Genomic DNA, 18,515 nt, shown 5'->3' on the forward strand with positions numbered 1-18,515 from the left:
CATATTCACAATTCACTTTGGGAATGCTTCATTGCATAGAGAATCCTCATCAGTTCTATGGTTCTGGTTCTGCTACTGTGTGACCTTGAGGAAATAATTTTACTTTGAGGGCCTCAGTCCTCAGGTCTGTAACATCAGTGACTGAAACTAAAATTATATGTTTCTGTACTTAATATACATGATATCACTTAATCCTAACAATTATCTTTTAGTATATTATTTTGCCCATTTTACAGATGAGGAAATAGAAGTTGAAGAACACTAATAGGGCAAAAGCCCAAGGTCCCAGAGCTAATAAGCATAGAGCTGAAATCTAAATCCAAGTATATCTAACTCCAAAGCTCTTTCTCTTGTATCTATATCATACTCGCCCCAATGTTTGACTTGTGAAATACAAAGGTTCACTCGTTTGAACCACTTAATCCTACATATCAATGAATTTTATGAGATCAATGACTGAAAATCTTATGTTACAGAAGCCAGCATCACCATAATGTTCCAATTTCATTGTATATCAGATGAAAATCTTCAGGCATATAAATCTAAATAGAACAGACACTAGGTTTTCCTGGAAAAATCACATTTTCGAATCAAATTTTCAAAAGTAAGTTACAAGATTCCAGAAAGCAAAGGAGAAAGCAACAAATAATGAACCCTCTTTTCTTATTTTTTTTATTTTGTTACTCACTTTGCTTTAAGCATGTTAATGGGGGCAAAACAGGATATGCATTTGTCCTAAAAAGGCAAAAGGTACACTAAAAACTACTATATTAAAATAGAATTTTAAAAAATGTAAGCAAAGCTGATTCTTTGTTTTGAAGGGATCCTTACCTTAGTCCTTAATTACCCCTAATGCTTAAGCAAATTATATCAAACTTCAAAACAACCTATATAATCATTAGCTTTCCAGACTTCAGGGGAGGATAAATGAGGACTACAGGAGACAGAAAGTCACACAGACTCACAGTCTGTATTTTAAAGTGATGGCACATACCAAAAATAAGCAAACAACTTGATGACCCAGTAGTCCTGATGTAAAATGAGAAGTGACCCAAATTTTTGCTGATATTCATGTCAGTCTTGCAGTTCAGTCAAAATTTAATATTAATGTAAACCCTGCATAATGATTTTTATCTAAAATTTTTAAATCTTTGGTTAATGTTTTATCATTAAAAACTAGTCAAAATATAAAGTAACACAGACAAAAATATTAACAAAGTACAAACATTGTGCCAAATGATTTTAGGTGGCTGATCACAAACATTTTAGTACTCAGAACTAATTATCCATCTCAGAATAACTGGATTCATGACAGCAGGAAAATATTTTAAAATTATTCTATTAAAATACAATGGTTTATATATCTTAACAGTGTATAAAATTGTTGTAGTATTAATCACTTTTGTCTAGTTAACCTAGTACATGTAATCGATTTTTGGTCACAAAATGACTGCAGTAGTTGGCTATTTGTCCTTTCTCAAAGATTACAAAGAAAATAAAAAATTAAAAAAATGTAAAATAAAAGAAATAATGTAAAATAAAAGTACTTTCATTTTTCTGTGATAATTGTGGCAGACATTGTTTAATGCCTATTAATTACTCATATCCTTTTTCTTTCCTTAGTATCATAATATCAGTGATATGCTTCATATCAGACCATGGATCAGAGGGGTCTTAGCAAACAATGATAATCATGTTGCTATTATCTTAGCCTCCCTTGAATCTAGTAGTCTTGTTACATAGGTCTGGCAATGAGATATGGACAGCAATCTGCTTGCCAATTTCTGGGAAAGTTTTATTGTTTAAACTAGAGGAATAATGCTGCTGACATGGCTATTGGTGCTTCTCTTTCCCTTTTTCTTATTCTGAATTGGTTGTGATACTGGCAGATGCATTAGCATTCTTGCAACCATAACACAATGAGCATGAGAGTAAGGCCAAGAAAACCACAGACTTCTGTCTTCACAGAACCCAAGCCACCAGACATCTACCCTCAAACTTCTTTCGTAAAAAAAAAAAAAAAAACTATTTTTAAGCCGCCGTTGGATAGTTTTTTCTATTTGTAACCTAATACAGTTCTACGGAAAATATATACACAACAGATGAGAAAGTCCAACTTATTGCCTTAACTTTTGTTCAAGTTCTATAGAATATAACACCTACAATGAGGGTTCATTCATTAAACAAATATTTATTGAGTATCTACTTAACTGCCTTGGGGATACATCAGTTCTAAGCCTTGGGGATACATCAGTAAATAAAACAGGAAGTATCTTGATTATCATTCAGTCTTCTAATAGCATGGCCATGAGAACAGAAACTACTTTGAATTTATATAACCTGTGAAGTCATCCATCTGAATCTCCTAAATCAGACTCTCAGGATGTAACTATCTAAGTTAACATTTAGCATTTACAGATACAGATATATATATATAATATATATATATTTTAATATATATTTATATATAAATATATAAATGTATATATTATATATAACTAAATTATAGTTATCTATCTAAATTATAATATCTAATTTAGATAGTTTTATTCTGTTATAAATCCTAAATTAGATAGGATATAACTATCTACACTAACATTTACCATTATGGATATATATGTATTTTAATATATATTTACTTATATATTAAATATATATGAATATACATTTATTTACATGTGTGTGCATGTATGTATATAAGCTTTGATATATGTATATATATCAAAGCATATACCTTGAGGATCAATTTTTTCAAATCAGTGGTTATATCATTGAATATGCATCAAATCATACTTAGAATTCATTTTTCTTTTGCACAGTGTTACTTGCTTTTACAATTCTCTAGCACCTTGTATTTCCTTAATGTACATAGTGTTACCTGATAATCATCTATATCCCCTTTATCCTTAGAACACTTTCATATTCTCTTTTATTAACAATAGAAACCATTTATATAGCATTTTCTAAGCATGAGTCATATGTAAGTGATATATACATGTGAGTAAATATACAGTTTTTTTGAAGTGTGGTATTTCTATCACCTACATTCAAATCACCAGAAGTACTTTTTTTTAAACTATAAATCCATTGGCTCTTTCTAAAAGTACAAAATCAGGACATTAGGTGGAGACGAAAATGCAAGCAACTGCATTTTAGAAGTTCCCGCACAACTACCAACCCAAGTAATTCTTATCTTCACTTAATTAGAGTTAGAAGTGAGCTAGCTATGCCTTGGCTCAATGAGGTGAATCTACCTATTACACAGCTGTATTGCATAGCAATGTCAAATTGCAATAACAGTCTCTAAAAGCTAACTCTCAATCTTTATATTGATATAATTGCAGACTGGTTCTCGTGTCAGTACACATCTCACTTTAAGTACTTCCGTTCTAAGCAAGGGTTCTTTAACAACGACAAAGATCAGAATTATCTATGAGGGTTCTAAAACTACAGATTTCCAAGTTGCAAAAGTATAGATTTCCAAAGAATTTGCTTTAATCAATTTTGATTCCATAAGTTTAAGTGGGCCCAGACATAGCATAATTAACAACATTCTGAGGTTGGCTCTAATGAGTACCTCTGCATTAGGGACCATTGGTTTAAAGTAAATTTCACCAGATATTATAATTTCTGTTTTAGGCAGATTTATAGAAAGTTACAAGTCAGGATTATATCACATTGATCTTCTATACAACAATCCTTTTATATTTTAACACAGTAGTTTTAAACTGAGCTCAGAATGGCCTGGAGATTCTAAAAAGACGTCTCAGAAGTACAAGCATATGGAGGGAAAAAGGAGACAAAAAAACAGCCAGGAAACGCAATAATTCTTTTGTTACCTGATTTAGGTATTAGGTTTCCACAGTGATTTCTTTTGAACTTGCTGCTGCTGCTTCAAAAAAAAAAAAAAAAAAAAAAGTCCCTAAAACCACTGCTAGCTTTATGTCCGTGGCTTTCCACAATGACTTATACAAGAATCCATGAGATAATCAGTGAAAATTAAAAATATTATTCATGGCATCCTTCAAACAAAAACACCACTGGGGTTCTCTCAAACCCCAGAGTTGGAAAAAAAAAAATGTCAGTTACCTGATGAACTGACAGGTTTTCTATCAGGAAGTGAGAACTGTGTAACTGAAAGCTTATGCTTAACTTTTCTATATAATTGCTTTAGCACTGATGATAGTGAGATTTTCTTGATATGAGTTTTCCATATGCATATTTCCACATTCCAAATGCATGTTTCCTTGTGCATATATTTATATTATTTTTATCTTCGTTTATTTTCTCATGAAGCATACTATTTATATGTAGTATACTACATTTACATGTAGCATTATATATATATATATGTGTGTGTGTGTGTGTGTGTGATTGTTTGTTTATTTTTGAGAAAGCGTCTCCCTCTGTTGCCCAAGCTGAAGTGAAGAGGAGTGATCAGGGCTCACTGAAGCCTCAACCTCCCAGGGCTCAGGTTATTTTACCACCTCAGTCACCTAAGTAGCTGGGACTACAGGTGCACGCCACCATGCCCAGCTAATTTTTTGTATATTGTGTGATAATAGTCTCCATAGCAGTTATAATTTTAACCCTCCCATCTAGAGGAAAATTTAATTCAAGTAACTCTTATAGATTAGGAGAATCTAATATTAAACCTGTGATATTTTGGATATCTTTGATATTATTTTAGAGTAAACGAAAACGTGTGTGTGTGTTTTTTTTCTGGAGAAATAGTTAATTAAAAACGCTAACCACATGCTGACCAAACTGTACTTAAAAAGTCTTTATCACAAATTTTAAACTTCCTTCCCTGTAAATCTATCTTAAAATGCGATTCTGTTCACATAATTAATAACATCAATGTTTCTGCTGTTTTCTCTCCAATATTAAGAATTTTTGCCAGCTTTTATATCTAAAGTACTTCATAAAATAAATGACAGTCAAAATAATCCAAGAAATCTAGAACAAATGAAAGAGTAAATCCTTCTGCCCCCCAAGAAATTTAAACCATTTAGAAACACATGTTTTATATTAATTATTTTTCTGGAAGTAAAATTAAGACATGCTTAAAGCAAAAAAAAAAAAAATTAATTTTATGTTGGCTGATAGCTGTTCAAGTTACATGAATTCTGAGAATTTATCATAAGAAAGCAGGGGTCTTGGGAAAGCTGTAGTTGATTAAATTACAAAAAGATAGTGACCACAGGATGTCTATGAATTGTTTTCTAGCAGCTTACTAATCTCGGTAGAACTTTCTTCTCATTTATACTTCTGGTAAATCTAAAATACAGTATTCTACTAACAAATTTTTTGGAATTCACTCACTTTGGTTGGCAAATCATACAATCTTTTAGTTGGTAACTTTTCAGTTTAGGAAAGACGACTACAATACCAGAGATTCTGAACTCTATTAGTTATGGATTGATGAAAAGAGCTATGTTGGCTTCATCAGCAATACAGTAATGAGGTAAGACTGGGTATACTTAACAGCAGTGACTTTAAAGAAACAAATAAGTTACTTAATAATATTTGTTCACTAAACACAAATGTATAGGTTATAACATACTTCACTGACACTCCATATGGAACAGCAAGCATTGGAGCTGGCTCTCAATGAGTTTACAGACAGGCAAGCTTTCTTCATATTGATACATTTGGTATATGCAAAAAAAAAGATATTTTACTGCCAGCTTTTTTGGAACTAACTTGCTTTCTTTAGAAAATCATACTATTTCAGTGGCGATTCTCAGTTCAGAAGAGAGCTTTTTTTTCTAGTTAACCTTTACTTTTTACAGGGATTTCTATTCCCATCAAAGATCAGAAATGTACAGACAAGCAAAAACACAATTCCATCTCAGTGTGATAGGCAACACCTAGAATAAAAATGGGCACACAATCCTGGGAAAATCTTGTACAGATCTAAGCATAAATATCAGATTATTTAGTGAAGAAAAGAGGTGAGTGTTTCTGACTGAGCTCATAGGATCCTACCTTACTAACAGCAGTTCTTCACCACAGGAGCTTGGAGTGCAGGGAAGGGGAACGGGCAGGAGAGGTGGGCCAGAAACAAAATACTAAGAACTTTGTACTCAGGCTCAAGGAGTTAGGTTTTATCCTGAGGGCACTGGAGGACTATTGAAAGGTTTTACCCTGGGAGTAAATAAGGGCTGCTTGAGCTATTGAGCTGAAGTCAAGTGTTTTTCTTCTGGCATTTCCATTTGCAATGAATATTAGACAGTACTCACTGACTAATGTAGAAAAGTAGACCTTGCTCAATGTCACAGTGCCAACCCACACTGTTTTAATACATGTAATACTTAACATACATATTATTTACTATATGCTAGAACTTTTATGGAGCACATTATTAATAATAATTCAATCTTTTCAATTCTAAACCATATTGTTATAATAATCCCATTTGACAAACAAGAAAACAGAGGCACAGAGAGGTTTCCTAGCTTGCCCAAGTCACACAGCTCTAAGTCACTGAGCCAGGTCCCTGAACCCGTGTTTTTACCATTTTGCTATACCTCAGCTAAAACGTTGAGCTGATTCTTCAGTAATAAGAAATTGGCTTTGATACTATTCTAATTTTTTAATAGATCAAACTCTTGTTTCAGTTCCCTAATTTATAACATTGAGCTTCTCTAATCTATTCTGCAGGCTCTATTATGAGATTCATGTGGAATAGCATTTTTCATAATATATGCTAAAAAATATTGATTATGAAATATTTAATATAAGCTTGTATGTAAAGGAGGAAAAAAGCATCCAAAGGGTTGGCTTGGACAGGAGATGAAAGGTGAGTACGTTTTCCAGGAAACCTTTCTGTCTTCTCTCTTGTTATAAAAAGTAGTGCTGCCCAAAATAATATAATCTACCATGAGTTAGAATAAAACTATTTTAAAAGCTCTCCCCTATTTTTAACAGAGCAAGAGGTAGTGACCAGCAATTGATAGCACTTCTTAAACAATTTCTTCATAGGATTTGGGGTGTGCAAGCCGAGATATAGTGTCTGGTCTGGGCTAGAGACTGGGAACTGGATCGTTTATACACTAGAGTAACAGAAAAAAAAACAACAACAAACAAACAAACAAAAAAACCAGGAAAGGTAAAACACAGATGCCATGAATTGGAAAGAGGAAAATATGTGGGAACAGTTCTCCCCTTGTGCCAGTGGGGATCTGGACAATGAAGAGAGAAGATGTTAATACGAGGTGAATTAGTGTGTAAGAGTATGATGACCAGCAGCTGATCAAGTGTTTAATGAGAGGGAAAAAATTATAGCTATGACTAAGTATGAGAGGAAGTATCTCCAAGTCTCCATACATTTTTTAAGACTTGTTTTGAGGAAAATAAATTAATACATATGGAAACCACCTAGAACAATGTCCCCCACACAGTAAGTCAGTAATAAATGTTAGTTATGATTACTTTATACCCGTGTGTGCATTCATGAGCCTGCAAGCACATGCATACATTTTAAAAGCGGATCTAAACATAATACATTCCAAATTTATTTTACCTGGTTATGCTCACCTAAGTAAAAAAGATAAGCCTTATAAAATTACATTAATACCTTTTGAAAATATAAAAATTCAATTATATTTCCAGGTAATATTTTTTACTCCGCAAATAATTGAACAGATAAGAAATCTATATATTTCAAACTAAAAGTAGAGGTGTTGACTTACAATATTAGTAACTTCTAAGAATCTAATTCTTCCAACTGTCCACTTTCAGCAGCATTTTTTCATGTCTTTTTAATGAATTTCTATACGGACTATATATATGGCATTTTATACATATATGTGTGTTTATTTAAAAGTGAAACTGATAACATACTATTATTATAGGACTAAAATATTTGAACATATTTCTTGACATGATTTGTGGCAAAAATTTAAAAAAAAATCTGCCCTCTACCAGTCTACCTGAGGGCAAATGAGGTAAAATACAACATTTACAACCCATGACCCTTGTACTGATGGTTTCCATTTATTTCCTAATCAAATTCCAATATTCAATATTAAATAATGAGGAAAACCGACCGAAAAATCAAGATAATATCATGTGGTTGGTTTTTACCTTGGATAGCTCTATGGAAAATGTGCATACGAATTCCTTTTCTCAGATTGTTTTCGAAGCCTAGATTCGTTTTAATCATACGATGTAAGGAAGATGAGGATCTGTGAGTGTGAAATCATACCTCAAATATTCGATATGTAGTAACAGGAGAAAGGGAGGAAGGACAGGGACTAACATTTTGGTGTACCCACGTGGCTTTAGGAAACGTACTAGGCTACACAGGTACATTATTATTTTATTTTCACAGCAACCTTGTGGGTGTGCCTTTACATCTTCATTTTAACTATGTGGAATCTGAGGTGGATGGTTCAAGACCATACCACTGTCTAAGACCACGGTTGAGCTGTGTTCCTGGTCTCTACATCTCCCCATTCTGAACTACCCCACAACAGGCATAATTATCATGAAGTTAATAAAAATTAAGCTACAGGACCCCCAAGGACATGGGCCACTTGAGGCATGAGCACAGTGTTCATAAAATCCATGTTTCTGTTCAACTTGCAAAGTAGAATATTTTTCTACTCCTTTTCTTAATGGAATTCCCTCAAATAACAAAATCTTTTATTCTTATCCTTACCCAGCAAACAAAGAGTAACACACAGATACCATGGAGGGCATTTAATCCGTTATATTCCCAGGCTGCTTCTGCTCCCCTACAACCTGTATTTGTGTATTGCTCTAATAATTGGAAAATGGTTTTATTTCATTTGTTTTCCATAGCATTATATGAAGTAGGCAGTACCATTATTGCCGTAATACAGACAATTGAATTGAAGTTTAAAATAAATATATAAGGGCCATAGAATTTAGAGTTAGTAAGTGTTAGAGACTAGCACAAACAAAAAGCAAAACCATGTTTGTTTTTTAATTCAAAACAGATTTTCTTAACTGTTTTTGTTTGTATGCTTTTGTTGTTGTTGTTGTTGATTTGTCTGTACTTCCACTGCAACTAATTCTTTCCCTACTTTGTTTCACAAGTTTAAATCAAAAACAATGACTTCAACTCTGCATGATTAAGGTAATTTTGTTGATGTTATTGTTTCCTTCCCTCTTTCTAGAGAAATCAAATACCATGGTTCGAAACTAGGCATGGTTAAAATCCTTCAAACACAGCAGTTTTCAAGTATCTTCTACCTCAGAAGTCTGGCTGTATGCCCCCTCTTAGGAGACCCAGTATGGCATTACTACACTGTCTAGAGCAAAACTCTTCAGTGAGATGACAGTGCATTGTCATCTTCCATGAGACTGGGCAGTCAGCCTCACCTTTTCTGGTAGCACACATGGTGAAAGCTTTGGGTGAAAGTTAGAACTTGGCTCTCTAAGCAAGCTCCTGCTGTGGACTGCTGGGCTGAACTGGTGCCAGCCGGATCTGCCTACTGAGTTTGCCTTTCCATAGAAAAGACATTAGCAAGCATCCTGGAAAGGGAAGGTGCTGTCATTGCAAAGTAAATAAGTTAGCTGTCTTATAAGAAAGGCAAAACTGACAGAGATGTCTTAAAAACTTCTGATGCGTGAATTAAGTGAAAAAATGTATAACTGGGTTTCAGACAATCTATTCTGTAGGCAGGGTCCCACAATTTATTTACAAGAAGACTATATATTATCTTCTTGACAAACACACAATCTGAAATCTTGACTTCCTTGAGGGTGTTGGAACAAAACAGGCAGGGGCTCTTACCCTCTTAAATCGTTTTGACTTAGTGGGGGATGGAAGGAGGGAGGAAGAGAAAGAGGGAAAGAGGAAGAGAGGAAGGAAGAGAGACATGTCAAACGAAAATAAGAGTGTAAAATTAATATAAGAGAAAAAAGACATGACCCATCTCTTGAGTAAAAGAACAGACTGTATTTTCTCTAAATCTCGCAATACTTAGGCTGAAACATGTTTCCAAGTAGGAGCATGTTCTTCCAAAGCATATGTAAAATGTTTCAACCCTCAGGTTTTGGCTCTTTAATTTTGTTTATTTTTTACCAGAATCATTTACTTAACAGAGTTGTGTGGCTAGTTTATTTAGAACTGAAGACAAGCTTGATGAATGCAGAAGATGGCCTGGGCAATAGTCCAGCAACTAAAACATAATTAGAATTATCACAGACACTTTAATCCCAATTATTTAATCTGTGGGGTGTCCAACACAACAAGTGTTTGGCATAACTCAACAAAACAGATCTTACAGAGAAATAGAAGGGAAAAACAACAACAACAACAAATGTATGACACGAAATGAACTAGGGATTTATTTATTCTTTTTTCATTAGGTTTTATCTTCAGGGTCATAGTAAAACAAATGTAAAATTAGAATGTGTGAGTGTGTGAGAGTGTGTGTGTGGGCAGGGGTGATATTTTTTAAAAATAAGATTGAAAACAATACTCAAAACTGTTATTAATGTCAATTTTGTGGTGATACCACATTGACATCCCTCTTCCTACCCTTTCTTCCAGCCTTCTAACAACCTTCCCACACACTCAACACACATCCATGGGCACATACACCAAAATCCCAGGCAAGTTATTGCACTCTGCTTAATAAACACACAACGATTAAAGGCATGAACACTTTATCACTGAGAGACACAGAGGAAAGAAGGCAAGCCCTAGGTTCTACTTTTGTTTGACAAAGTTTTGTTATGCTCACCTATAGTATGACTAATAATTTAAGCAATATTAATAAAGTAACACATAAGCTGATCAGAGACTAAAGACTGCAAACCCTACAGGAAAAGAAGAGCTACAGAAAAGTTTAATTATGAATAGAATCTACTAGGACTTTTTAAACTGGGATACAATTAAATGGCACTCTAAAGGCAAAACATAGACACTTTTTTGAAAGAGGTTTTCAGGCAATTTTTAAATATAGAAATGACTGCTTATGGTTCTTTAAATCACTATCAATTTAAAATCATTTCACAAAGTTACACTAACATTAAAATGACAATAAATGTCATCATACCAAACCACAGAGTTTTTAAGAACTCCAAGTGGGACACCTACTAAATTGTATACAGTTTTATTTTAGGACTTTGTAACACCTGAGATTCTCATTAGGGATACTGGATGAAAATTTGAGCTTTTAGGGGGAAAAAAAAAAAAACAAGACCTTCAATTACTACAAATTTCACCAGACACAATTCAAATTCTTATGTATCTATAGCACTTTTTCTTTCCGTGTATTTTTCTTTGCACTAACAGATGATATCAGGTAACAGTTGTTTAAGATGGTAATAAAATAGTTTAAATGTGATTTTTAAAATCTGATTCTTGAAATTAATTGATCAGAATTACATTTGAAACCACTCAATTAAATATTTCTTATTGTTATTATAATAGGAATTTTAAAATTAGAGCCATATGTTTCTTTTATGTGATAAGAATAATTGCAATGAATAAATCTTCTGTATGGGTATTCTATAGGGTCAAAAGAAAAATGAAAATTCCAATAAGTCTTAATATTCAAAAATAACTGCACCACTATTTATTTGGAGCTTCATGTGGAAATATCTATTTCACAGTACAATTCATATGACATCAGATTCTATTTTTGTAAAAGCTTCTTTATTACAAGAACATTTTGCATATGTTAATAAATGAATTGTCAAAAATAAGATGCTGTTCAAAATTTATATTTAAAATTGCTACACTGCTTCCATTTTTACCTTGCTCAAACACTTTAAAATCTATCTCATTAACTGAATACAAACAAATGTCTGGAAAGTCAGAAACTAAAAGTAAATATTAAATAGAGAAAAACTGTCCTAAGAATTCATGCTAATTGTTTTGGAAGTTCAAAACCAAATGCTTAAAAAATAGATCATTCATATTTTGAAATAAACATTTTCAATGGCACCAATTATTTAGACTAGATTTTCAACATCTAATAATTGTTTTTTTCTAACTGTCATATCGTGCCTTCAAAAATTGTTATTAATACATCAGAAAATCTCTTGTTATTTATGTATTTTCTATCTCTAATGCATCTCACTCAATAAACATTTTGTTGATTACTTTAAAGATAGGTACTAATAATGTTTTCTAAAAAATATGAACCCATTTTAATCTGTGTTTACAAAGCCTTCAGAACTCATTTTGCTTTTTATCTACCTTTATGTACACCCATAGGAATATCTGCACCAATTACACAAGGATAGAACATATGATAAATTTTTAAAATCAGTTAACTGTCCCATTAGGTATATAAGTATACAACGGACTATAACAACTCTTTTGAAGAAACCCTTATCTATCCTGTGAATTACATAACTTTTGATAAAATAAATATGTATTTACTCAGAAGGGCACAGCAGTAGGAGCCATTCTCCACCTGAAATATACTCACTAGAGATATTATAACAGTAAGAATCATTCTGAGTTTCTAAGTAAGAGTTGACATTTTTAGCTCTAATGTTGCTTTTATAATCACAATTCACTCTTTCTGAAAACAAAAATGCAAATACTACGATCGATTTTTAATGATTAATAAGCAAGACGTGAAATTCAAACCTCAGTTAATTCTGATGCTTTATAAAAACCATTGTGAGCTATTTTAAGATTGTTTAAAATGATGTAATAATCTTTAAATAGGTACCCCTGCTAACTTAAATTGGAACTATTCATTAGTAAAGTAGCATACATTAAATATATGCTAATTTAAATTGAAAAAATAATGTCTAAGGAGTTATCAATAATTTGTTCAGCAATTATTTCTTTGAAGTATGAACACTGTATTTTTCTTTTGAAAAAAGAACATTAAATTTGACTCATAAAAAGGATAATAGCTATAGTTAGCTAATATAATTATGTACATTATACTCTATTTTTACAGTCAAAGGTAGAAAGGTTTCTATCAAATGAAAAAGAAACCAATTGCCATTAAGGCAAATACATTTAAAAAAGCACTCCAGACAAAGGAGATTCAAGTGGTAGAGTCAATCAACAAAAGTGTGGTGGAAATAACTAAAGCATAGTTATTTTCTCAACAGTAGCAATAAATTCTGAATAAAATATTTAATTAAAAAGTTTGGAAATGTTTGCTATAAATAGCTATATCATTTCATTTTGATTTTGCATGTAAAGATACAAAAAACACATACTCTAAGTGGTCACATTTTATAGAGCATAATAATATAAATATGTTATAGTAAATAATGTTCTTCTAGGTGTAAAAAGTGAAGCTTTTTTTCCATACCAACTATATTTTATGTGAATTGGAATAAAGAGCCAACAGTATTTCCAGATGACAATATTACAAGAAGAATTATTTCCAATCAAAGGAAAATCTTTGTTTTAAATGCAGAAATTGTTCACTGTCCTCTCTGTCTTATATGAGTAAATGAAATCCTCTTACCTGTCACCCTAACACCCAAGAAGATCTTTGTCTACCTCAAAAGGAGCTTAAAATGTCAGGACCTAGGTTCCCTTTTCATGGTTTATTAAGCAAAAAGCCAAAACTATTCATGGTCCCTTGTAGTTTCAACAATCTATGATTCAAATAGGGGTAATAGCTCTCTTTTCTTGTTCAGTAATGTCCTGGTGAGGAAATGATTTTACTGTCCTTTTTTCTGTGGGGTCCTGCCGATTTATCTAAAAGGAAATGAATTACAACAGGATGACAAGGCCACAGAATAAAGCCATTTAGTTTTACAAATCTATTATGTCCTCCAATCTGTTTTATGGGCCTGGTTCTATTATAAGCCAAGAAAAACCCTAAAACAAACTTTTTTTTTCCTTTTTTATCTCTCCAAGGAAAACATTTACAAGTTTCTGGTTGTTTTTCAGGTGGTTTAGCCTTTTCTTCCCACCTTATGTGTTTCTACCCCACTTTCTTAAACATACAAAACATTCAGAGACAAGAAACTGGACTTTTTAAATCCAAACTGCTGACAACTGTCAGAAGCACTTTACTGGGACATTACTGACTGTAGCTTCAATGAATTAAGCTTGATTCACTGCGGGTGAATCATTTTCAATGCAGAGCTGTTCAGCAGTAATTGGTCAAGAATCCCTGCTGTGAAAAGCACTTGTCAAATAATGCTTGTTTACAAATATATCTCCAGACAGCAAAAAGTGGCAGTTACTGAATAAGTTCAGGGCCACCTCCAAAATTCATAGCAGTGGACATGAACCCTTTACTTACTAAATTTATTTAAATTTTCACTTGCAGATACACTTGCTAATATTTGTCCTGCTTGATCAGAGACAAGTCTGTTTCTAAATATACCTCCGAAATCTTTTATAATAAAAAAGTTTTGAATACCATACTGTAGATCAAAGTTTCTTTCACATGTAGTTTATGACTAATATACTAAAACTACTAAGGATATATTTATCTTATAAATTGCTTAGAATTCAAACTAAAGGGTAAATTTTCCTCTTATTGTCTGCTATCCAACATAGTCAAACATGCCAAATAAATACATTTCATATCAGTCCAAAATTCCAGATATATGTTTGGCTTCTTCTATTCCCTTCTGCTTGCTCATATCTAACAAAGTTAAATTTAAGAAATGACTAGAATAGCAGCTATGAATATACACTTACGTTTATTCTGTATGTTTTAAAACTTTTTTTCACATAATGGGAGCATTCATAATATATACACACACACACACACACACACACATACACAGTCTTTGGGAAATCACTAAGCATCTATAGATTGCAGAAGTCAAATTATATGAGAAAAAGTGATTAATGAGTTCAGCATATACATCAAATCTTTCTGCCCCCTGACCTTCCAAAGTCCCTCCAGAAGCAAACAAACAAATTGGAAAACTCTAATCTGAATCTCTAAAAGAGCCCAAACATTTTATCAATATTTTAGCATAAGTAAATATTTTAATACACTGCTGCTCAATTTATAGCAGTAGCATGGAGAAACAAGAAGAGAAGAATCTATATTTCACAGAGCAGAAATAAAGATCTAGGATACTAGGTGGAAAGACGGAAAACTGCTCAGCTGAGATAGGATGAATTAGATAATGGCATAGATATTTATACAATTTTATTTCCAATTAAGTATAATAGTGACATATTACAAAATGTGCCCCAAACAGCAGGCTTTTTTCAGAGCACCAGGTGGTAAGGTACGTCTCATTTTTTATTAGATCTCCAAGCCCCATCTCCGTGTAGTCCAAGTTTTGCTGTGTGACGGACTAGATGAGGTAAGACAATACAGTCTGTGGGTGTTAAATCTGCAACAACAGCCAGGCTGTGTTCCACCAGATTCCAGCTCTGCCTTCAACACCTTAGGAGACCGGCGCTATTTCCCTTTCCTTGTCTTTCCTTCTGCCTCTTCCTCCCTGCACAGTCTTGGCTCTTGTTCCCATTCAGTGTCACTCTCCCTGAGAATTCAATTCTTCCCATTTTTAACCAAGAGTGACTCCCTTTCATCTCCACCTAAGTTCTCCCCTTCCATCACACCTGGAGAGAGGACTTGAAATCTAACGGAAACACGAAAGGATGAATGATATTACTGTTCAACCTCTTCAAATTCAAACGAGGATGCCCCTTTCGGTGGAATAAGACAGTTAATAAAAGAGCCTCCTCTAAAGCTGTTATAATCCTCCAGACGCCTAACAGAATGAATTTAACATAAGGTGTTAATAAAAGGTCTACGACTCTCAGAAACATCTTTTCAACTTTATCAGAAAGGGAAAATGCCCAACTGTTTGGCTTAAGCATGACAGATTACCTATATATGTATATCGATAAATGCAGATAAATACACATAAGCCTTTAATCAGCATTTAAAAACTAAATGTAGAGGTTAAAGAGAAAGTTCATGGGTTGAGGGTAAAGGGGCCTCTATCTGCCCTGCTTTCACACCCTTCCTTTAGAGCTGGCATTTCTGGGATAGCAGCTCAGCGCCTTCTCCTACAGCGGAGACTGAACCCATGCAAGTCACGAGGACACACACGACTCCACCACTGCTGCTTCATCTTTCCGGTCTAGCGTCCCGTGCCCAGGAGTGGAAGGAATTTCTGTAAGGTTTTGAGCCTCACGCGTCGCATCCACAGCCCCAAACAGAAACCTCACCATTCTAGCCAAAGGGGGTAGGTTTTTCTGTGTTTTCATGGTGGAGCTGACAGATCTGGATCTGAGATACTGTTCCTGCCCCTCCGCGAGGAACGCGCCCTTGGGCTGAGACCGGAGCTCAGTGCGGGTGTGGGAGAAGAGCAAGCGCGGCTGGAGGGGACCCAGAGGCAGAGGGCTCGGGTCCAAGAGGCAGGCGGGCAGAGGGGCTGAGCACTGCTCCGGGAGCACGAAGAGCGACACAGGTGCTGCTCCCGCGCCGACTCTGCTCTCCCAGAAAAAGGCAGGGACTGGAGCAAGGATTCCGGGTCTGGAGCAAGGATTGGGGGCAGGGAGGGGGACTGGGTACTCCCGGGTCAGGTGCTGGCCAGAGCAGGTCTTTTCCCTCTTTAAGACATGCCCGGGTGGGTTTCAGCGGCAACTTCCTAGCAGCGACACTCCCCCCCGCCCCTCCTCCCGCGGCATCCCACCTTCTCGCCTTCTTCCACCTTGGCTTGAGTGTGACAATGAACTCCCCCAAGAAGAAGGGCACCCAACTGTGTGGGGCGCCTTCTGTCCTTCGCTATACTCCTCCCACGAGAAATAAAAGCTCCTGCCACCCACCCCAGAATAGCAGCTGGTGATGCCCTAAATAACAGCTCCCAGCAGGCACTTTCCCCAAAAATAAAAGCATCCAGCCACCCCCACAACGTTTCCCATCACTGGCCTCAAATAACGGTTTCTAAAAGCCCCACTGCTCCAGAGATCCTGGTCGCTGAGCTTCCAACAGTTCCCACTCCTTCGAGCCCGAAATGTCACTTCCCCACGCGCCTTAAGCGAGCCCCAGCCGCACCCATCCCCCTGGTACGGACCTCGACCTCCTTTCCCCCAAGGTTTTCCACCTTCCCAGCCCCCCAACCAGCCTCTGTCCACACGCATGTTCCTTGCCCAGCACTCCGCAGCTAACGTCAAACAATGCAACCAAAAACCGCAGAGGGGAGCGAAAAGGCCGGTGGAAGGGGACGACAAACATCAATTTGAGATGAGAGTGCGATTTAGTCTGCAGCAGCAGCGTCCAGCGCGCTGAGACCCGAACTCCCCAGGCCCCGCCTCGCCCCTCCGCCCCAGGTCGCCACGGTCCCCACCCCCATCTCCCTACCTTCGGTGCTGGGGCTGGCCAAGAGGGTCCGGAGTGCGGCGCACAGGAGAAGGCACGTCCAGAGGGGAGCCCGGCGAGGTGCAGAGTAGCAGCCGGCCAGGGACGCTGGGGTGACGGGGGTGTCGCCGCCGCCGCTTGGGGGCCGCCGGCGTCCCGCACCCCGGGGCTCCGAGCCCCGCATCTTCTCCGAGCCTCCTCCGCTGCCGCTGTCCCGCGCGGCTCAGTCCACCGCTTCGGCCTCGCGGAGCGGCCGAGGGAGACTCGGGAGTCCTCCTTGTCCCCCCGTGGGGTCCTACGCCTTCTGGCACGCGGCTCCTCCAAGTGTGGGAACCACGGATCCGCCGAGACGGCTGAAGTTTGCTTCTGGCTCCTCTGGCCTCCCCCTTTGGTGGGGTTAAATGAAATATTAGTTCTGGTTGCTAGTGCAGTTCTGGGCTCCGATCAAAGGTGTCGAGAGTGTCCCGACTCCTGTTTCTTTGCCTCTCAAACAGACTTTTTCCGGATTGAGAATTTTTAAATGCCACTAGGGGAAAGGTGAAGGTTCTTTGCAGTCTTCAGTGTTGAGATGGACGAAGGTAAGGGAGACAAATCATTTTAAGACGAAATCCCCGATTTTTTAAAAAGGGAGGGAAAAAGCAGCGTGGCTAAGGATAAAGAAAGAGGACTGGAGAAAATGTGGAGAATGAAAAACAGGAGAGCAGCGAGCAAAAGCAAAGATCCAGAGTTCAAAGAGCCTGGCAGAAGGAAATAGCTGCGGGCTGAGTGCTGGCGAGGGGCGGGACTGACGGCGGCCGGCGGGAGCGCGGAGCGGTGCTGCGGCTGCTCGGGAGCTGCGGCGGTTCCCGCTGCTCGGGGAGGAGGCGGAGTGTGCGCGGCTGCGAAGGCGAGGTGGAGACTGCACCGCCAAGGCGCGCTCCTGCTGTGTCTGGAGCTCCGGCGTCTCCTCGGCCTCCCGGCTCGGCGCCTCCCACCCTCCTTCCCTCCTCCTCTCCCCAGCTCCCCCGCCCTCTGCTGCTCGCAGCCTCGCCAGGGAGAATCTACTGTAAGTTGCTTCCACGAAGTCACACGCCCACCGAGCGAAGTAATCTGGAGGCTGCCTCGGTGAGTGTGGCCTCGCGGTCTCCGGGAAAGGCGCGTCTTCCTCCCGGGAAAATTAGGGCGAGGAATCCTCCCGACGACGCTGGCGAGGACGGGGGTTCCCGGGAAGCGGAAGGGAGATCAGCCCCCGCTCAGCCGGCGGCCCTTAGAGACACGGGTCCC

The 18,515-nt window shown here is 37.0% G+C and overlaps 1 protein-coding gene across 3 annotated transcripts in view; it reads right to left on the reverse strand.

Annotated features, from left to right (window-relative positions):
• EPHA5 (EPH receptor A5) overlaps positions 1–18,221 on the reverse strand; it is a 359,799-nt gene extending 341,578 nt beyond the window's left edge. For 2 of the 3 annotated variants that reach the window (XM_058434651.1, XM_058434648.1), the window contains exon 1: positions 17,256–18,221. In XM_058434651.1, coding sequence (XP_058290634.1) covers positions 17,256–17,436 — 181 coding nt within the window. In that variant the 5' untranslated portion in view covers positions 17,437–18,221. The remainder of the gene's footprint in view (positions 1–17,255) is intronic. The other variant, XM_032151809.2, reaches the window with a different exon arrangement.
• Positions 18,222–18,515: the final 294 nt, after the last annotated feature.

The sequence above is a fragment of the Hylobates moloch genome, unplaced genomic scaffold (genome assembly GCF_009828535.3).
Source record: "Hylobates moloch isolate HMO894 unplaced genomic scaffold, HMol_V3 SCAFFOLD_2, whole genome shotgun sequence".
In the NCBI taxonomy this organism is placed as follows: domain Eukaryota; kingdom Metazoa; phylum Chordata; class Mammalia; order Primates; family Hylobatidae; genus Hylobates; species Hylobates moloch.